Source organism: Cornus florida, unplaced genomic scaffold (assembly GCF_030987335.1).
Source record: "Cornus florida cultivar Cherokee Brave unplaced genomic scaffold, ASM3098733v1 CherokeeBrave_3.0.0_Hap2_Chr10, whole genome shotgun sequence".
NCBI classification, from domain to species: Eukaryota; Viridiplantae; Streptophyta; class Magnoliopsida; order Cornales; family Cornaceae; genus Cornus; species Cornus florida.
The window spans coordinates 86,652,885-86,676,288 of NW_026775580.1; the positions used below are offsets into that span (position 1 = coordinate 86,652,885).

A 23,404-nucleotide genomic window follows, 5' to 3' on the forward strand; every position below is an offset into this window, starting at 1 on the left:
TACAAAATGATAAATTTAATGAGAAAGAGTAAAATAGTTTTTGTGACAAGTTTGTCCTTAATTACAATAAATTAATAATTCACGGCGTCGTTTGTAGTTTAAATGGGTTATTTGCAAAAGAGCCAGAGCAATATAAATACATATTGACATATATATAAAGAGATGGAAGAACAATACATAAAATTTGATTTTTAGTAATTAAATATCACTACAAGGGTAATAAAGCCATTTGGTATGGTTGTACAGGGTATCATACTCACATCATGTTCATTTGCTATTGATCCACATCAGAACATCGGATAGCGTACATGGTCCGACCAGGGTGAGAACCCAAGTATCGTCCAACCAAAATATGCAGCACTAAAAGAGTTGAGGAATTAGATAATAAAAAATAAATAAAGGGAGGAGGTGGCATAGCAAACATGACTTTTAAAAATGTGGGGAAAACTGTTCTATCAATTCTACAATGGGCTTGTATTCCAACCAAACATAGAAGAGACTAGATCAAATGTAGTCAACAAATAAACTATATAACATCGACTTCAAATTTCTATACAACAAAAAGATCAATCATCCGTTTAAACCCAAAATCAACATCCAAAAACTGGTGATTGATTTGAGGACTGATAATTTACCATGTGAATAATCTTCCCAATAACACACAATATACAAGAAGAAGATCAATCATCTGTTTAAACCCAAAATCAACATCCAAAAACTAATTCTGTTTAAACCCAAAACCAACATCCAAAAACTGGTGATTGATTTGGGGACTGATAATTTACCAGATAACCAAATAACCACACGTGGTTGGAAGAATAATCTTCCCAATAACACAATCTTTAATAGAGACCAGCTTTTTTTAAGGCAGCCTCAAAATCCTCCTCGCTGTTCCAGGACCGGACCTGCGTTACATAGCAGCAACATAAGGTGGTGATATAACTATATCAAAGTTTCTCGTACCCATCTTACAACTACTACATTTATACTTGTATTATTACAAGAAAAGTATAGGAACATGCAACTTAAAATCTTACTACAGCTACTCTTACAACTAGTTTCGGATTCCAAAGTATTCCATAATCCTTCCCCACATTATTTTAAGTCATAAAAGGAGTCTCACCTCGTCCACTTGGGTGTTAAAGTGCTTCTCTATCTTCTCCATTAGCATAATATCTCTATCAAAGCACAACAAGTTGAATACGGCTGCTGTAGAATTAAATACAAAACAGGAAACAAATACTGCTTAATATTCCATTAGAGGCTTTGACAATATCTCTACCAACAATGAAGCAAATGCACAATGGGGAGTTGGCACTTCATTCTGAGACGAAAAAAATGGCTTCAAATCTTCTAATATTACATTATAGTATTATACTTGAACAAGGAGAGCATAAAAAATAAACAAGCCACCAACAACTAGCTGGAGTTTATAAATGTTTAAACCAGAACCATTTTTTTTTTGTAAGACCTCGTTTCATATACAAGCCTACAAATCCAACCTACAAGGTTGGCGTCACCCTGTGAGGCTTTGACAGTTAGCTAGAAGCAGATTTATGACTCCAGGAAGCCTAGGTACAGAAAAATCCTAACCAACACGATACTTAATCAATATGAAGTTCTTCCTTAATTCCACGCAATGTTTTGGTTAGGCCAGGTTGATCACGTTGAATGTCCACAAAAGAGGGAACTCACATAACTAAAGATACTCCTAAAGTTCTGGATTGCATGCAGGAAAACAAAAATACAGCTGAAGTTCTTTAGGCAAGACTGAGCAAAATCATAGGATAGTATAATTTCAGCATTCCAAATCCAGGATCTGACTGTCAAACAAATTATTTAAGACCTGGACTTCCCAGAAGTTAAAAAAACACAACACGTGATGTTTATCCCCAGCCCAATAAAAAAAAAAATTAAAAAAAAAAAATGACATTGACAACCACAGCCCAGAAAGTTTATTTTGAAGAATCCCAATCACAGCTGCAGTTTCAAACACCTTAAAAATTAGCAACTGAACAATATTTAACAGTGATCACCATAGTAAGTAAAATACGGTACGGGGAAAATACGGGTACGGAAATGTACGAGTATAATTCGATATTTTTTTTTAAAATACGTTTAAAAAATTCGTTTAAAAAAAAGGGAAACGTAAAAATACGAATACTGATGCATATGTATATAATACGTTATATGCACTAAAAATTCGGGACCAAAAATTCAACTATATACATCTTATTATTTTCTTATATATCATATGTTTGTAAGGACAATGAATAATAGGTAACAATAATAAAATAAATATATTACAATTAACACTATCACAATAATCATAACAGAAATAAACTATCTAAATATAATTAATCAATAACCATTGGTCCATAATATGAAAAAAAATTCTAATTCAATTAATTAACTGTGTCGCCTAAATTAAAAATAAAATGCAGCTGCTTGAACCTCTTAGGGTACTCTTGAACAAATTTCAAAATCTCTACCTTTTACCCCGGATAAATGTGATTTGACTATTAAAACACCTCCATGATAGTTAGAGTTTTGTTCAAAATAAGTCAACAGTATTTGCACGAGTGAACAGTCTGATGAAGAAAAAAAAAAGATACCCCCAAGTCGAGAGACTTTACCCTTGCGGCCGAAACGTCCTGCCCTGCTAATCCGATGCAAGTATACCTCATAGTCAGGCTCCGATGGAGTTTCGTAATTCACAGGAAGATCATAATTGACAACCAGATTAACCTGAAATAAAACATGTTATGAAGTCTATATTTTGTGCAATAAAAAGAAAAATAAAAAATAGGTAAAAAGAGATAAAAATGAGCACCTCTGCTTGATCAAAACCCCGGGCGAGGAGGTCAGTTGAAATAAGAACTTGAATGAATCCATTTTTAAATTCCTTGATTATCTTGTCCCTGTCATCTTGCATAAGAGCACCTTGAATGGTAGTCACCTCATAGCCATGTTCCACAAGTGCTTGATGCAACATGCTTGCACTATTTCTTGTGCGAACAAAAATAATGCTCTGCCCCACCTTATTTCCCAATTCAAAAATTCTGTCTTTAATTACCTTTATCTTTGAAAGTTCATCGGGGCAGTTTACCTTGTACCACTGCTTCACAGACTCCGAGGACAGCTCTTCTTTGTTCACAAACATTTGATTGTAATCATTCTTGAAGAGATCTTTAACAATTTTTGATACAAAATTCCTGACAGCATCATCAAAAGTTGCAGAAAACAAAAGCACCTGGTAATAATTTGCGACAACAGGTAGAAGGGTGTCAGGCATGCAGTCCCATCGTGAAAGCACAAAGAAATTCTTGGGGAGGGTCAGTGTAATTTACCCAAAATAATATAATATAATATGGTATAATATAAATATATTTGCATTAATAAAGGGAAGAATAGGACAATCTCTAAATAATTAAAACATGTGTCAACAACTTATTTTTTCTGCAGCAAACCATAATGCACTAAAATTCACTCATATAAACTCCTTTTTCTCTTTGCTTTAACAAGAAAGAGAATTATTAAAGCAAAGAAATACAAAGAAAGGGACAATAAAAGGAGCAAACCTAAAAAATAAAATACATTCTCTCAAAAACGAACAAATGTTTGTCACTTTGGCTGGAGAAAAATCTCTATTCGTTCTATATATTTTCACACATGGATTTCATTTTTCCCCTCAAATAAGAAATGATATTGAAGGGGATATAATCATTTTCCAAAAGCTCTAAAGTAATTCAATTAAATAAATACATTGCAAGTTGCACGAGATTCATAATTTAAAATCTATAGAAGAAGACATGTACCACGGGAAACAAGCATATCCTTCTATATCACAACTGGATTGAAATATGTAATCTTAAAACCTACACAACTGTTGAAAAGAGAACTACATCTACTTTAATCCCAGTCATAATAAACTGGCCATTTCAGATACCACAGTCGAATCAAATCTGAAATTATCGAAACAAGATCCATCATATGTGCATGATTATATATTTTCATTTATTATTAAATATTGTGACTACTTTATTTTATAAAATTATGAAGTTCTATAATAGAATTTTAATGGTGTTAGAACAGTCGGTTCCCCTTAACTACCGTTTGAATACACAACTATCAAAAAGTTTCGTTTCAAAAAGTACCATACTGAAATATCCAGAATCTGGGAACTCTCAAATATGATACATAGGGATGGCAATGGGGCGGGGATTTCATTCCCCATTCCCGTTTAATTTTTCCACCCCCATAACCGCCCCAAAACCCATTGGATTTTTCAAAGCAGCTTCCATCCCCGTCCCCATTTACATAATCGGTTCCCCAAAACTGCCCCAAATGGGGTGGGGCCTCACTGGGGTGAGAATTTTTGTCATCCTTATTATATATAAACTTATTTTATTAATATATCATAATAAGTAAGGGTAATTTAATAAATTTATAGTATATTCGGGGCGGGATAGGGCGGGGCAACCATCCCCCGAATTTTTGCCATTCTTTTCTCTAGGTATCATATATAGGGTAGTAGACTAGTAGTACAATGGTTGTTGGATCAAAATAGATGGTTAGGATTTAATATTTTCATAATAATAACAAAATAACAATTCATTAATAATATTATTTGGGCCCGGATTAGATCGGGTTGTAAAAACCCGGCCCGATGATGATTTTTTTCTCTTGTATCAGACCAATATTTTGGATTCTTCTTAAAATAGGGACGCTTATCCAGGCTTTTCTGATTCTCTCATCTAGAAAGATTTCCTGTATGGAAACCCATTGATTGGACCACTCATTAATTTAAAAGTCTTGCTCCAGCATTGGAGCTTCTACGGTGGTCTATCACCGACTATGACTGAAAGAGTTGTTGATTCATGATTACTCCAACAACATTAACATTGAAACTTCTCTCCTGGCCACCGGCAGGAGCGTGAATATTCCTGGCTGATGGGGGAGCTCTCGTCAATCTTAACCTTGAAAATGTCTCTCTATCCCAAGGAAGAGAGATATTGTGTTTCCACATTTCTGATTCCGTCGTAGCAGTTCTCATGAACACATCAACATTTTCATCTATTGTATTCTTTTTCTTCCTTAATTTCAATTTTCTAAGCGTTTTATCCAAACCTGCTTTGAATGAAGAAGTCATTTTGTTGCAAGAATTAACAAGCCCTTAATGTCGTTGTGGCCAACTCGCAAAAATTTAGGGTTAACTTGCATTAACCCATTGGAGTCGAGTTCGGATCACTTGTCCACTATTATCTACTTCTATTTTGTTTTTGCTTCTTAGGTCATCTCATATAAATAAAAGGTATCAATTTTATTTCCGAGAAGAGGGTTGATTCTTCTGGAAATCTGCAGTTTCTCTTTGAATAAGTTTTCCAATTCCAGTATCTTTCCAAAAATAGAATCATGAATTCAGTTTATATAATACCACCTCACCTCTCCCTTCCTCCTTCTTATTCATTCTTGCAACAAAATGGCTTCTTCATTCAAAGCAGGTTTGGATAAAGTGCTTAGAAAATTGATATTATGGAAGAAAAAGAATACAAGAGATGAAAATGTTGATTTGTTCATGAGCACTACTACGACGGAACCACAAATGAGGAAACACAATATCTCTCTTTCTGGGGATAAAGAGACGTTTTCAAGGTCAGGATCGATGAGAGCTCCCCCATCAGCCAAGAATATTCATGCTCCCGCTGGCAGTCAGGAGAGAAGCTCCAATGTTAATGTTGTTAGAGCAATTATGAATCAACAACTCTCTCGGTCACAATCGGTGATAAACCACCGTAAAAGCTCCAATGCTGGAGTAAGACTTTCAAATTAATGGGTGGTCCAATTAATGGGTTTCCATGCAGAAAAAATTCTTTCCATATGAGATAATCAAAAAAGCCCGAATAAGCGCCTCTATTTTAAGAAACCCCCAAAATATTGGTATATGCATTGTCCAGGTATGATATTCTATTACAAGAGAAAAATGAAAAAAAACACAACAAAAATCATCATCGAGCCGATATTTACAACCCAATCTAATCCGGGCCCAAATAATATCATTAATGAATTGTTATATTATTATTATTATTATTAAAATATTAAAATTAAATCCTAACCATTTATTTTGAACCAACAATCATTGTACTACTATTCTATTACCATGTATATGATATCTAGAGAAAGGAATGGCAAAAATTCCCACCCCGGGCCCATCCCATTTGGGGGCGATTTTGGAGAACCCATAGTATTTAAATGCGCGCATAGGCTCCAAAAAAGCCCCAGGCTCGTCAAGGCTCATCTCGAGCGCCTCAACCTACTACAGGCCAGGCCCTTCAATCAGGCTCACATAAAGCCCTCAGGCTCAAAAAAAGGCGCGCCTTGTATTTTTTAATCATTTATTCATATCACCTTCTTTTTTTCTTATTGACTACAAAATTAAAAGGTTCTATATCATATACCGTATTGTTTAACCTTATGAAATATTTGACAAAATTCATAAATTTATGATTCATTACTTACATTAACTGCAATTACAGCTTGATTATGAATATATATAATAAAATATGCATTATTATCTACACGCGCCTTACTTCGATCAGGCTCGAGCCTTATACTGCGCCTTGCGCTTAGGCTCCAGGAGGCCTTTGGCGCCTTAGTGCGCCTCGAGCCTTTAACAACTATGGGAGAACCGATTATGTAAATGGGGATCGGAATGGAGTCTAATTTGAAAAACCCAGCGGGTTTTTTTTGGGCGGTTTCAGGGGATGGTTGCCCCGCCCTATCCCTCCCCGAATATACTATAAATTTATTAAATGACCCTTACATATTATGATATATTAATAAAATGAGTAAAGTATATATATTAGGAATGACCAAAATTATCACCCTAGCGAGGCCCCACCCCGTTTGGGGCAATTTTGGGGAACCGATTATGTAAATGGGGATGGAGATGGAGGCTGCTTTGAAAAATCTGATGGGTTTTAGGCAGTCATGGGGGTGGGAAATTAAACGGGGATGGGGAATGAAATCCCCGCCCCATTGCCATACCTAATGATTGATACATATGCATATATATTCCTATCCAGATCTAGAAACCATCATATTTTACCGTTCTTAGTTTGGGTCAACACCTCTTTTCCAGAATCCTATTCTAAGAAATCAAAAACATGTACCATAAAATACAACAAAAATACCTTTTTTCCCAGCAACTTAGAGGGAGGGTACATGAATTCTATTTTTTCATTTCTCTCTCTATCTAAAGGTCATTGCCCAAGTCAAACCACATTTTATCATATCCTACCTTGCTAACTCTACCCACTTAACTTTGAACTTCCCCTTCACTTAGTATTACCTTCAATGTTCACCATGTCATTCTTCCTAATTGGCACACTTATCCAAACCATCTTAATCGATTTTCTCCATCTCCAATTGATGCTACTTTAGCCATTTCACGAATCTATCATTTCTTGTCTAGCCGTATGTCCATCTCAAAGTTTGCATTTATATCACACTCGCTTTATGCATATATTGTTCTTAGTTGCCCAAAATGTTTCTCCAATTGTCCAATATATGTTTCATTTGAACTGAAAAACATTTGCGCTAGCCTCATGAAAATACAAGGAAGTAGAAACTAGTGGGTGTATTGAGCCTTAACTAATTACATTGAACTTAGTGTTCATCCTCTTTCTTTCTTTAGTTAAAGGAGTTTTGATGGAAGTAGTCTTGACAAGAAGTACATAGAACAAAAAGTAAAAATTCAAGCTAAGCTCCCCCTCTAGCATCATTTAGACTTTTAAAACAAGATTCAAACTACAATATGTTCAAACTGTCTCTGACATGAAATATAACAAGCTAAGTAGTCATACATCATAGTGCGTTCAAAGTGAACTAGCAGTATATTTATCTATCTGTATTATTCTACTCAGAGTCGTGGCTACTGTTTCCAACTCAGAGAAGGCTTTACCATATATCCAAATACTCTACTATTGTTGAGCCTCTTTACCCAGCCAATGAGAAGAGGGAAAAGGGGGGGGGAGAGAGAGAGAGAGAAAGGGGAACTCAAGATCATATTTTTCCAATTACACCATAAAGTAGAACGTAAAAAAAAATTATAAGTGGGTGTGCAAAAAGCAAGCTTATTATTAAATCACCTAGTTCAAGAAGCATAATAACAGATAAGTGCAACAAACCTGGCAGTCAGAATTGCATTTAACAATCGCCTTCATAATCCTCAAGGAGTCATCCTTAAAGCCAGTCTGCACAAAAGATTGATAAGCAATCAAGGATTAACAGAAAGTTTATAGAACATAAAAATTATTTTGTTAGTCAATCCCATTTTCATATACAACTTAAATTTTCTGCAGTGTGTAATTACTTACAGAATTAACAAAAAGTGATGCATCATTACTTGAATAATAGTTAGGACCATTGCTTGGTGTGGTGACAAACCCTAGGCTGCTAATAAAGCCAAAGGTCAATCATATACCTTGTATACCCAGTCCACCAATCCCAACACCCATGACAAATGAGAACCACATTAGGAAATGGCCTTTATTCCTTATATAATACATTTCCTTGTACGATAAATCAATCAAGGTAAAAGCATCTTTGCTTAACACTACCAAGCAACTAATAGTAAGCGGACTAAAATTGCATGTTAACCTAGATATAAAAGATTGGGTATCATTCCAAAATCAATGACATATTAAATTTCACTATATTCAGCACCGTGCTCCAAGACAATATAAACTTTACATCAAATAACTTGGCAAGCTCAGCCTAACTCTGCCAAACCTCATAATTGTTCCAACAGGCCTGGCCTAGCGGTACCAAACCCCTGCTTCTCAAAGAGAGGTCAGGGGTTCGAGCCTCAATGGAGGCATGTGTGTGTGAGTACCCAACTAGGAAGAAAAAAAAAAAAAAAATGAGATACAACCAGTACAATTTGGCACAACACTTAAAAGAGATGCAAAAGATTGCTCCAAAACAGCAATTCAAGAGTTAAGTAAAGGACAGGTTGAACCTAAGAAAAGTGTGTACACCATATATCCTGTTCTTGATCCCACGTGCTCAACTCAAATGATTGAAGAAGCAAAATACTTGACACACCAAGGGACTCTTCTCTATAGGTACACTTCAACGTTTATAAAGTATAAAGAACCACTTGACTATTTGTGTGTCTTAAAAGGACACATAACCAATAGCATCCATTATTAAAATACTTTATGCAATAAAATATTTAAGGACTACAATTTCAATCAAGTTATCTAGTTGCATGTATGTGTATACATACAAATATATTATATAGAAAGTTTCTAATTAGAATTGCTCTGTAGAGAGGAGAAGATGTTGACAAGATAGGGAAGACATGAACTTGGGATGATTGTAACCAAAAAAAAATATGTAGCGGATAAAAATGGACATGACAAAAAAGGGTAATATTGTTAGGATGCACCAAGCAAATTTTTTTTTTTTTTTTTTGACAAAACAAAAAAGGAACACTATCTAGATAACATTAATAAAGAAAAAATTATACAATAAACTCCATGTATTAATTTTAAACTCCTGGGACAAATTAGTAATTAAAGCTTCTCCTATTTAAATGTGACAGCCCTGGATTTTTCAACCCAGTGGGTCCTATGATGACCCGAAGGTTGACCTGATAACAGATTCCAAATGCGAAAGCAAAAGGGAGAAACAAGGAATCTAAAGATGTATGTCATCCCTGAGACACAAAGGAGACTTCCCGAAGAGTCCCGAGACACAACAGAAGCAAAACGGATGCAAGGGTTTCAAAACCCTACAAGAAAAGGGCCGAGGGTAAAACAGTCATTTCACCCAGCCGAGACCTCGAATGCGGATGCAAAAGGTTAAACCAAGGTCTCTAGAGATGCGCATCATCTCTAAGACACAAAAGTGGCTTCCTATGAAGCCGTGGAACTCAAAAGAAAAACAAAAGCAGAAGCAAAGTTTTGAAAACGATTAAGTACAACCTTAGGGGTAAAATAGTCTTTTTAAAATAGAAGTGGGAGATACCGAGCACACCATTATAAAGACAACAAAAAATTAATAAAATTAAACTCAAGAATCACTTGATTTGGAGTTCGGACGGCCAAGATATGAAGTCCCGAAGTTTTGAAGACAAACAAAAAAAAATGCCAAGTAGCAGCAAGGTCAGGTGCGATCAATTGCATCCAGTGCGATCAAAGAAAGTGTGATCGCACTGCAGGCGTGATCACAGGGCTGCACAAGAAATGATATTTTGAAATGTGGTTTTGAGGCCTTAAATGACATTTTTGGGAAAAAAATTGTGAAGTAACCCCCCTAAAATCATGTTTTCTGGTCAACCATGTCAAAACCAAGTCTTATTTTTCAAGTGAAATACCCATAATGCCCTTAAGCTCAGATTTTGTGAAAAATGTGAAAATACTTGAACCTGCAAACATTCATTTCATGCAAATGTGGTGTTGTGTGCAAAGTGAGCATACACGCAAACGTAATATACATATTTACACGCGTTCCAATGGCCAAAAACCTTAATACATATCATTTGCAAAATATCATATGTCAAACGTCAAGTTCATAAAATTGTTTTTGTAATTAACATACGAAACCAAAGTGCATAGATGTAAATCAAAAGATATTTGCCCTTGGCCACATATCATAAATATAAAAAGAGTCTCAAAGGGTGCACTTAGGTACACATTGCATACTCCAAGGTAAAAACGGCATGTTGAAACTAAGCCTGATATTACAATTTCATAAGAAAGCATGACAAGCTAACACTTGCATGCATATAAAATTACACAAAGAGTACCCAAAACTACTAAGCCAACCTAGGGATGTTGTGCATCTCAAAACAAGTCTCCTTACTTGAAAAATATCCCACACAACTAGGGTGAGTAAACAAGTTACTTGCAGGAAAAACATACGTATGACCTAAAGTTTTAATGAATTTGCAAGTTATATATAGACCGAATCCACACGGAGCATGCTACCTAACGTCTAAGTTCAATAAGGAAGCTAAAGGATACCTTAAAGCTACAATTGAAACATATTATAAATCATTTGCAACAAATGAACTCAACAAGATACAACTTCAAAAGTATTGTCAACTTGTAAATGAAAGCAAAAGCAAACGATGAGCATATACTGTGATAACAATAACCACAAAGCTAAAAGGATAACAAGGCAAACATCACTCCAAGAGTTACCAAATAATTTGCCCATAGACTCCACTATGATGCAACTCACACATGTACTCCATGATGCAATGTAGTGAAAAGAGATACCGGAATCAAATCCCGGATATCAAAAGAGAATTGGTGCACTTCCGCACCCCATTGGCCAATGTGCTATGGGACCTTCCACCCACTAGACGCGATGTCCAGTGTCCACTATTTTCAATATTCGGATTGCGTCCATCCTTCAAACTTGTTATGTATGCCGTGCATACACAACTTAAAATCAAATGAACTCATGAATGGAATAATGACCACTATGCTCCTAAAGCTGTAGTGGCACACACACCATGATTCACGCATAAGAACTATACTACTACAAGTTTACAATGCAAATCTCTAAGCTACAATAACACGTCAACTTATAAAATACATTACCCTCATTACATAGCAAGTTCAAGTCCTTATCTCAACATCAACATAGCATAGAATATATACAACAATTTATAGGCATGCTTTATACATAAATCAAGTAATCTATCTACATAGGAATCACTAGATTTAAGTAACCACCATACATGAAAGTTTCTAGATTTAAGATTACCCAAAGGAATCAACACATACACAATATATAGGTTGTATACAAGCTATATTCATCATAAAACCCTAAGTTCATCATATACTAAAGCAACCTATATGCAAGTTCTAGAAGTAAAGCATGCATACAACATACATTTAACCCCAAAATAAGCATTAAAACACTAAGGGTATAAACATAGGACATCCCCTACCTCACTAGAGAATTGAATCTCTAGAATCCAAAGCAAATCAAGGTAAATCAAGAAACCTGACAAGAGTATTATAGAGGAGGATGAGGGGAAGCTTTCGTCTTCCAAGACTTAAGCCAAAAGGTGAGAGGAAATGGTTCAAAACCAAGGCTAAAGGTCTAGGTCTAAGGTGTTCTATAATGGAGGCAAGGTGGGAGAGAGAGAGAGAAACAGAAGAATACCTAAAATGAATTTAGTGTATTCCTCCACTCACTATGTGAGCTAGCACTACCTCTCACACACACACAACTCATCTCACCCCACCACTTGTCAATACCTCACACACCCTCATAAGATCACATCCTAAGCCTACACTTGTCACCATCTTAAGCCTCCTCACAAGGCTTTATCTAAGCCCTACACTTGTCAACATCCAAAGCCAACAAGTGCATCAATCGTAGGCCAACAAGTGGGTGAATCCTCACCCTCCCCATGTCATCATCCAAGGCTTCCAAGTGTCACCAATGGAATGATGACAATTGAACAAATGAGAGTGCGACACTTGTCACACTTTCAGGAAATTGCAAAAAGGTCCCCCCCTCTAAATATCTCAAGGAATAATTGCACAAAAGTCTCTAAGACGAAAAATAATTACAGCGGATAATTACGAAAAACACCCCAAGAAAAGAAAATGTTTCCGAAGAAACTATGCATCCATACCCCTACAAAAAAAAAAAAAAAAAAAAAAAAAAAAAAAAAAAAAAAAAACCATCTAGCACGCTTTCTACAAAAGTAAAGATACGCATTTCATGGAAATCAAATGGAGTGAACGCACGTGAAGTCGGAAGTCAAATCCGAGCACAAATCCTAAGGTCACGTGATGGGATACGATAAACAAACAAGTACTAATAAAAGAAAAGGAAGACGTCGTAAATGGAAAGGAGATGGCACCGTCATCACAAGGTTGATACCAATCTCTAAAAGAAAGAGTGTCGGAAACTATTCCCGAATACTCAAGACGACCCGAAGACCGAAGGGACAAAAAAAACAAAGAAAAAAAGAAAAGGTCAACGGAAAAAGAAAATCCGTAAAAACGGAAAAAAGGGAAGGAAAATGTCAAGGTCATTACATTAAATCTTACATATTTACATAATATGGCAAAAATTGGCAAAAGATGAAGACAAGATGGAAGTTAAGAATTCCAGGAACATCACCAAATGGATACATATGCAATCATGCATCTGGACAATTGGGGAAAAAAAAATACACACTCTTAAATTTCTATGGTTTCAGTCTTTCTCGAATGTCATGACATATTGATAATCGTTTTCGTAATGAATCAGTGCTTAGAACTCAGCATTTACGATTCTATGAGGTAGACATGTTAACAGATCAATAATGCAAAATCTTATTAGAGAGTCCACAATCCACACCAATAAACATTGTGCATGACTTATGCAAAGTCCAAATTTATTAGAACTCGACATCCCAACAAAAAAGATGTCGTACACACTAGTTGAGTTGAGAAAGTCATAATATACTTTCTCAAAAGGCCCCCAAAAGATTTGAATTTCACTATAAGCATTACAAATAATAGAATATAATTTTAAGAAAATATGTACCTCAGCCAACATGTGGTCAGCCTCATCAAAAACAAGAATCTTCATATAACTCATGCCCAATTTTTTTGCCTCCACCCATTTATTTATAGTTCCAGGCGTGCCAATCACCACTTGCTCCGTCACTGGTAGGCGCTTCTTAACTGTAATATAATTAGTGCTATCCATTGGCACAGCACATTTGGCAGTAATTCCTGTGATCTTTCCCATCTTCTGAAGAACTTTCATGTTCTGCACCATCACTCGCTACCATTAATAAAAATCCAGACCTCATAAAACTTAAAAAAAAACAAGCAAAATTATATATGCATCCATATACACCGTTCATCCCTCCTGCTACTACGGATTAAAACCTCAACTCAAACCCTAAAGAACAACATCAATTAAACCGTGAACACACAAACATGCCAAAGAACCATCTACGTTAATTAAGCCCTAAATTCATAAAAATTCCAAAGATCCAGCAGAATTGAACTATACATTAGGAATTACACACTACTGCACTGATAATAAATCAACACTGAAGTCTGAACTCAGTGTATTAAGAGTACACTTAATTAAACCCTGCGAACAAAGAGAACCATCCACTCACTATAATTAATTAAAAGTGAATGTAGAGAGAACAAAATATATAAATACATATCAATATACACATATATCTTATCTTTAAAATATCATCATTTAAACCATAAACTTGCAAAACAAAATTTCCATGTAGTCATACCATTAGTTAGGTGGTGTTTGATAAAACTGAAAATTAAGTACTGAAAATTTCAAGTACTGAATTTTAAGCATTGAATCTTTAAGCGCTGAATGTATTAATTTGAAAACCTGTTTGATAACATTTTAATTTTGAGTGCCGAATTCATTAAGATTGTTCGTTATATACAAAAGCTGAAGTCTGAAAGTTGTACATATTACATTTTTGCCCTTAATATCTGATACTCATAACAATTTTATATTTATAATACAAAAATATTAATAAAACAACCACATTCACTCAATGAAATAAATAAATATGAAAATTTTAAATATAAAAGTTTTGGATTGAATAATATTTAGGTAGGGTATTGAAAAGGGTTTTACAAAGATTAAAGAAAATACTTGAAAAAGAATTCTTATTTAGGAATAAAATTCAATTATATAAATAATTGATGGAAATTTTAAATATATTTGTTTTGGATTACATAATATTTTTGTAGGTATGATGTTACAGAAATTAAAGAAAGTAAAATTTAAAATATATGTGTTTTGAATTACATAATATTTTTGTAGGGTATTAAAAAATGTGTTACAAAAATTAAGGAAAGTGAAAAAGAATTCTTATCTAGGAACATAATTCTATTATATAAATAATTAATGAAAATTTAAAATATATAGGTTTTGGATATGAAAAAGATGTTACAAAAGATTAAAAAAAGTAAAATTTAAAATATATGGATTTTGGATTACATGGTAGGGTATTGGAAAGAGTATTAAGAAAGTACCTAAAAGACAATTTTTCTCCGAGAATAGAATTCTATTATATAAATAATTACATAATATTTATGTAGGGTATAAAAATAGTGTTAAAAAGAAAGTACGTTGAAATTGAATAGAATTCTATTCTATAAATTATTGTTTTCTATAGTGAATCAATATAAATGGTAACCAAAAGGCTATATATTCGTTTAAAATATATTAGGTAGTATTATGTTTTTTATTTTTTTGGAATTTGTTACATGTAATTCATTTTCCTTAGAAAAATCATAGAGAGAAACCTTAAAGAGAGAACACAATTATATGAGGGTAGAGTAGTTATTAAAAAGTTATTTTTTAAACTCAACCACTTACAGTCTTCTGCGATGATAAGACACATTTTTTTAAAAATCACTTACTGAATTAGCCCTTAGACCATAAAACATAACCGATAAATATATATAGAAAGAACACGTAAATGAAGTGCAATTTAAGACTCAAATCTGACCTAAAGAGTACCATTAACTAATAATTTCACAAGCACTCCAAGGAACAATCAGAATTCAAACACAAATACCATATAAAGATCAATACATATTTACTGTATATATATTCCAAACCTGAATGGCCAATTCTCTGGTAGGGCATATGCAAAGCGCCTGGAGAGCATTAAGCTTCGTATCTACACGGCTGAGCATGCCGAGCACGAAACAAGTGGTTTTACCAGAACCATTGTGTGCCTGAGCGAACAGGTTCTTGTAAGGCGGGGTGAGAATCATCGGCAGACTGAAGGCTTGGATCTTGCTTGGCCTCTCGAACTGCATCCCCACATATAAACCCTTCAGCAATTCTGGCGAGAGATTCAAGTCCTCGAACTTCTTTGCAGACGAATACAATATATCGCCGGTCGTGACCTGAAACGAAACAAACCCTAAACTAATCAAACTCGAAATCAAAAACCCCTAAATTAAGGAGATAAGGAAAAATAGAGCACACGGCTTTGATATTGGAATCCTCGAGGAACTTGTTCACTTTCTTCGAGTCGTCGATCACCAAGGAGTCCGAGATCGTGTCGGCCATTGTAGTTCTTGGCGAGTGTGCTCCCGAATCTTACTTTTTCGGCCTTCTTTGGTCCAGTAAATAAGTGTTGGGGGTGATGAGATCCGGATAGTCGTCGTCGCCGATGCTTATGCTTGAATCAGATTAGGTCGTGACTGAGAAAAGAGAGGGATTAGGGTTTAGGGTTATGCAGATATGAGCCCTCGAATCAATTATTTTAGGGTGTGTTTGGTAGGGTTGATTTGGAGGGATAGGGAGAGAAAAGAAAAGAAAAGAAAAGAAAGGATAGTGTAGTGTGTATTTGGGTAAGTTAAGTGGAGGGATAGGGAGAGATAGGGAGGGATAGCTATCCTTCCGTATCTTTCATTTGCTTTCTCCTCAATTTTGAGAAGATAGGGAGAGAAAGGATAGTGATTTAGTGGTATTTTGATAATACCAAAATTAGCCTCCACAAATCAATACACAAATTTATTATTCTATTCAAGTCCCGTGATTATAAAAGGATAAAAAAGTAATTTGTCTATTATCCTTTCTTTTCTTTTCTCTCCTCTATCTTATCCAAACAAGAATAACTATCATTTCTTTTCTTTTCTCCCCGGTCTATCCAAACACAAATAGAAATTATTACTATTCTTTCTTTTCTTTTCTTTTCTTTCCTCACTAAACTATCCTTTCTTTTCTTTTCTTTTATCTTATAACTAATACTATCCAAACACACAATATAAGAGTGTTAAAGGATAGGGTGTAAGCGTGGGCAGGAATCCTCTCCTCTTCCTGTTCCCGCCCGTTCGGATGTGTGGCCCAATCTGGGCCACGTAATTAAAAAAATTTGGCCCACAAAAAGTTACCTCGGTGATTACGGTAGTGTATGTACTGTGTATGTTACTGTAGGTATATATTATACTGTGTATTTATACTTGCATATATTTAAAATTTGAAAAATTTACTCAAATATCCTTGACATTCAAAAATATCCCAAATTATCCTTCATTTTCTAAGTCGGAAGGAGGATTTGGAAAACACAATTGAGGAGCGATTGAGGGGCGATTGGAGGACTTCGAATTTATCTGCGCCACTTCTTATAATATTCTTTCTTACTCTGCTTGCCCAATTTTTGTTCCTTGTTTCCAAATTTACAATTTCTTTCCAACACTGACGAATCGCCTCTTCGAAATATGTAATTTTCTTTTTGGTTTTTCTCTCCCGATTTGTCTTCCTTCTTTCCAAATTTACAATTTATTTCCAAATGTTTGATTGAACGTCGAAGAAGATGAAGCTACAGTGACAAATGTATAGCGTCTGTTCTGAATCTTCTTTGTTCTTCTCTCCCAAAATATAGAAAGAAATAAATTGGTCTTTCTTACATTGTCCCAGCTTTCGTTAATTTTCTTCTTTCCAAAATTACAATTTGTTTGGAAATGTTTGATTGAACGGCGGGGAAGAGGAAGGTGCAGTGTCGTGTGGTTGATTTAAGGCTGAGGAAGCGAAGTTACAGTGTACTGGTTTTGTAAGTGAATTTGTGAATCGTATGACATTGTGTTTCTTTAGTTTTGTTTAGTTATTCTTGAAGTGTTATTAAATTGTGAAAAATTGAATCAGAAATTGTGAAAATCATATTAATAAATTGTGAAAAAGTTGTTATATTCTATATTATATGTTATATTTTAAACTTCCATTTTAAGATGTTAGAATAAAATTCCCATTGTATTCCTGTAATGCAGTGTTTTAATCGTGGTAAATACTACAATATATTTGGGATATTCAGTATAATAAGAAATGGAGGTTTTACACTTCCAATTTAATATGTTAGAATAAATTTTCCATTGTATGAAATGTAAGTTTGCATTGAGAGTTATGATTGTTCATTATAAATAACTGAACATGGTTGTAATGTTTTTGAAAATAAGCCGAAGACCTTCCCATGATTTCCCACAAAGTAATGCTCCCACATTTCATCATTGTCAGTTACACAAGTGGGAAAAGTAAGGAAACAAATAAACAATTAAGTAAAAAATAACCTGTTGAGTAAATTAGATATATATATATATATTAATAAAAGAGTGAAGGAGAACGAATTCAGATTCTTTTCACCAAAACCTTCTGTTGTTGTTGGTTGTAACAGTGATTTGGATTTGAAAGCGGGCATTTTCTCATGTCTATTGACGTTGTTAGTGTATATGTTAGTGTATGTATATATTATACTGTGTATTTATACTTGCATATATTTAAAATTTGGGGGAATTTTCTTAAAATTTTGTTGATTGACAATTGGTGGAAAGGTTGTTTATGCATAATAGAGTGTGTTTTGCTGCGCTTTAAAGATTGATTTAGAAATGGGTCGCAAGAAGTCGATAGCTCGCAAGAAAGGTCCTTTACGAAAAAAATTACCTATACGGAAAAAAAAAAATGGACAATGTCGTTGATCCGCCTCCTTCTCCTACCCTTCAATGTATGATGCAAAGGATGCAGAATCAATCTTCTTTTGCGGGTTGTACACCCCCCCCCCCCCCTAAATCATCTAGTCCTGCTCATACTCGTAGTCGTACTCGTGATGAGGATTATAATGTTCGGGCAGACGAAGAGAATTATGATCTGCAGTCAAGCAGTAGCGCATCAGTCAATAATATGCGTCGTGGAGGAGGAGTTTACCTATTGTTCAAGTAAGTATACATTCATTTTAGTATTAATGTTAAGAATAGCATTTGTATCAATTATAGTTCTCTGTTGAGTAAATATAATTTTCAGTTGTCTGAAAGTTTAGTGAATATTTGATGCAACATGTTTATCTTTGAAATGATAAGTTGTGAAATAAGTTGTCAAGCATATCTATTGAATTGAAATGCTAATGTTGATTTGCTAATATTATATATGATATTGTGTGTATGAAGGCTGCTTTCATGAAGGAGTATCAACAAGTCCATGGGCAGTGAAGGGTGGGGATAAAAAAATATCCGAATTGAAATGTAAGGAAGCATGGAATGGTATGACCATGGTGGAGAAGCGTCCGTATTATGACGAAAAAATATTGCGTGATTCGGAGTTCAAAAGCCGTGGAGGGTTACTAGTGAACAAAAAGAAGAAGGAGAAGGTAAGTTGGGGAGTTTGATTAAATTTTTAATATAATTTGTTATTATTTTCATAACATAATATGAAGTATAAAAGAATATAATTGATGGTTCCTTACTGCTAGTAAAATGAAATTTGTAATGTGACGTTAAATTTATTGGGAAGTTGCAGGTTCAATACAAGGTGAAAAGTGGGTGGAACAAATGCTCACTCTCCAAATTTATTAACACGGTATGTACACTTGGAGACGAAAAGAGGAAGGATGTGGCAAATATAGGTTTTGGCAATTTGCTAAACCTAAAATGTGACCATTTGTCTACCTCACTCTTTGATTATATAATTGGGCATTTGGACATCAAGAAACGGCGCATTCAACTTGAAGATAATCAATATCTTCCAATAAATGCTATTGATGTCCAGAAAATCTTTGGCTTACCCGCTGGAATTAGGGACGTTCCTACATGTCAGCTTTTTAAAGCTGATTGGGTAACTGAAGGTGCATATCGAAGTGGGCTGCATGTAAATGATCTGATGGAAAGGGTACAACAATGTGAGCCTGGCGATGATTTCAAAAGAGCTTTTGTTCTTTTTGCATGTGTGGCTTTTCTAACGCCCAATGGGCGTTATAGTGCGCATGTGAAAGAATTAAAGACAGTGGATAATGTCAATGAAATCAAGTCATACAACTAGTGTACCTACGTGCTTGAAACTTTGGTGGCTCATTTGGGTGAATCTGAAGGAGGTGGAAAAATGAAGCACGAGTATATCGGATGCGTGCTCTTCTTGCAGGTAAATAACACAAGCTACTTATAATATGCAATTAACTTTATAATTTATGTCATTACTATGAATCATTACTGATTAAAGTCGGTACTTTTTAAATCAGTTTCTTTATCTGATGAGGTGTAAAGTGGAATACCGCTGTTATCCCAGCATGGGCGAAATAAGCAGTCTTCAGTTTTGGGACACAACCCTAGTACGGGAACGCTTTAAATGGGAGTTGAAAATGGGAGGTTTTGGAATGGGTGAGGTATGACACTAAATTTTACAAGTATTTGAAAGTTCCCAATTTATGTTGTATATGACACCGTTTCCTTATTTACGTACATTTGGTTTGAAATATTTATATGGAACAGTTAATTCCTTTCAAGGTGAATGTGCCCCACTGTCCGTCATCGTCGTGGTGTGGAGGTGAAAAAGATAATGGTAGTTGTTCGGAAAGTGAGGTTGAGGTAACGATATATTACTTTACGGTTAATGAGTGTGAATGAAATTGTGAATATGCAATTGATTAGTGTTTAATCCTTAAAATTTTGTATGCAGCGTTACGTTAAAGAAATTCGTAACGAAATGGAAAGATAAGCAGAAAACAGGAAAACGTTGAAGAGGAAGGTGGAGAAAATGAAGAGATTGGTGAAGAAAAAGTCGAAAAGGGCAGGAGGAAAACCGAGTGTTTGTACAGCAGATGGGGGAGTGTCCGTTGAGGATAAAGATGCGGCGCAAAATTCTGAAAATGAAGATGAGAGGGAAACATTTGGCGCTCCTGTTGAAGCAGGTGAGGCACCAGAATTTTGTGGTACAGATCATGCCCACTTTACTTCCAGCAGCAATGACATACTGAATGAGGATGAGAGGACAGAGTTGAATGATGTTGTGGGCATGGCTTTGGAGGAGAACGTAGGAGCAGCACATATAACTCCTAGTTGTCCAGTCATTGATATTTCGTCCCAAACTTTACATAGTAAAGGGAAGGATGCAGTGAGAGAAGTCAAAAGAGGTAGCAGGAGCAGAAACCCTGCAGCATACATGTTCTCTCCATGGGTATCGAGGGATACTAAGAAAATTCAATTGACTCCAAAGTAGAATAAATTATTGAGTTATGCTGCTGTGCGAGGTGGTGATCAAGATAAAGGGTAAGTGTAACCCACATTTCTGAATTTCCTAAGTCCATATATTGTTGTTCATTGTATTGTCCTTTGGGCCTTATTATTTACTAAGACCAATTGTATTACAAAACGTATACTAATTTGTAAGAATGATGTACATTTTGTAGTGAAATTCTAGTTTCCATGTACGATATGCATCTTACTCGGACGGACATACACGAGTTGTTTCACCCAAACTGGATCTCGAACTTGGTGCGTGCTTTTTCAATTCTTTGATATGTATTTTTACTGTTATGATATGATGAACCTATGATAGTTTCATTTCTGAATTTAGATGGTCAAATTCTAGGCAATGCTGTTGAACGAAGAACAAGGAGCGAAGCTGCGACACTATTATTTTGATAGTTGCGTTGTCCAGTGTATGAATCAACACAATGTTATTAAATATGACACTGCAGAGGAGCGCATGCCTTTGATAAAAAAAAGCACGGGAACAATACAAACGAGTATGTAAGCTTCAAGATTCGACGGTGTTCAAGGAATCCGAGCTGGTTAGTTTTATGATTTTACAGTAATTTGTTGTGCATTACAGTAATGTAGAAGATGTTTTAAGTACGAATTAATAAATCGTCCTATTTTTGTCTGATGGGTGCCGCTCGTGAACGCCAAATTGGTGTAGTGAATGTGCGGTTCAAGAAAAGCCTTTTGGGTCAAATTTAAATTTATAAAAACCACTACCAACACTACTACTAACGTAGCAAGAGTGAGTAGGGATCGTCCAAAGGGATTATACGTGTTGGAATTTAACTTCGACTCTAATGTACCAAATGATTGCAAAGAGAGAGATTGGTTGATTAATCTAGAAAACAATTAATTAAAATGAAAGTAAAATAAAACTAAGTAGAGATAGGGATTTAAGAGATGAGAAGAGAGGACTTAGGGTGTTGGAATCACCACTAAGTTTGTTTAATTAACCGCTTGCTTTCCATTAATGGGGAATACATTGTTGTGAACAAAATGCGACTACCAATTGCAATATTAAGCATGGACCATCTAATTAAAGCATGAATTGTCTTACCCAAACTAATTGTAGCACAACCCATCTAGTTTAAGTATGACCCATTAAATTAGTCACAATTGTAGCACACATCAATCTAGAGAATCATGGAATTTGCAATAATAAGCCATGAAATATCTAAACAAGCATAGATTCTCTTCCTACCTACAAGTATGAATTAAATTGTAGAACAACCCATCAAGCACAAGTATAGACCATCAAATTAATTGACAAACCCATTCAATAAAGAACCATGTTTAGCCAATATTGGTGTGTGTGTGTGTATTTGGTTGATTCAATAAGCAAGGATGACCAATTAAATATCTAATATCTAAGCAACATGTGAAAGGCACAATATATCTAATCAATGAAGCATATATTGTCTAAACAACATATGAAAGACACAATAGATTAAAACAAGTCATTAATCCTTTCATTAAGCTCACAATCCAAATACACCTCAAGGTTAGAGACATATGCTACTTGCATTTAAAAGCATGGAACATCCAACAAATAAGTATGAACCATCGAGAAAATAGCAAGAGCATTCCATTGAGCACTATGTTTTGACAATCTCTAGATTTATAGCATCAATACATATAGACATGCATCAACAACACAAGAAATAGAGACAAGCACATGAACATCTACTCTAGCATACATAGACATATGGATAGAGGGGAAATGATCAATTGGAAGCATTAAACCACATAAATCATGGAAATATACCAAGATTCATGAAATTCACAAGGCTTGAACATTAATCACAACAATATATATATAAAATCCCCAAAAATAAAAATACAAGGGTTTAGATTACACAAGACTTAGGGCTCATCCAAGCCCTAAGTGTAGATCTAGCCAATCATGGAGGAGGTGGATGTGGTCATGGAATTAAGCTCCAAATATGGCTCAATCTTCTTCTTCTTCTTCTTCTTTGAAGCTCTAGAGATGGAGAGAGAGAGTGGATCTAGAGATGTGTTCTTGAGATGAGCCTCCACTTCCACCTTTTCTTCTAACCCTAATCTCTAACTTTCTAGAGAGAACAAGAAAATATTTACAATGTAAAAATAAAATGATGATAAGCTTTTTACAAAATGGGTCACTTCCCTTTATATATATGGTCATTTTCTTAGTCACTAAGTCAGGAATATGGCCCCAAAAAATGATCCGGCATGCACTCCAATATTCTCTTAATGATTGGATAAGGATAATTTTTAATGAGCTAAAGATTTAACTTTTTCGCACTGAAGGAAGTTCGATCGATCGAACCTTGGACTTGGATCGATCGAACTTGGCTGAGATCTATCGA

The 23,404-nt window shown here is 35.0% G+C and overlaps 1 protein-coding gene across 2 annotated transcripts; it reads right to left on the bottom strand.

The window, feature by feature from the left end:
- Nucleotides 1–511: 511 nt before the first annotated feature.
- On the bottom strand, nucleotides 512–16,310 carry LOC132279731 (DEAD-box ATP-dependent RNA helicase 38-like). 2 transcript variants are annotated; one of them, XM_059781766.1, is made up of 8 exons: nucleotides 16,021–16,310; nucleotides 15,627–15,938; nucleotides 13,570–13,797; nucleotides 8,190–8,255; nucleotides 2,834–3,253; nucleotides 2,637–2,748; nucleotides 1,124–1,209; nucleotides 512–905 (listed from the first exon to the last, which is right to left on the bottom strand). In XM_059781766.1, the coding sequence occupies exons 1-8, from the start codon at nucleotides 16,102–16,104 to the stop codon at nucleotides 843–845; spliced, it is 1,371 nt and encodes a 456-aa protein (XP_059637749.1). In that variant the 5' UTR covers nucleotides 16,105–16,310; the 3' UTR covers nucleotides 512–842. The 2 variants fall into 2 exon arrangements, with proteins under 2 accessions (XP_059637749.1, XP_059637750.1); XM_059781767.1 differs by having other exon boundaries at nucleotides 15,645–15,938; nucleotides 16,021–16,309.
- Nucleotides 16,311–23,404: the final 7,094 nt, after the last annotated feature.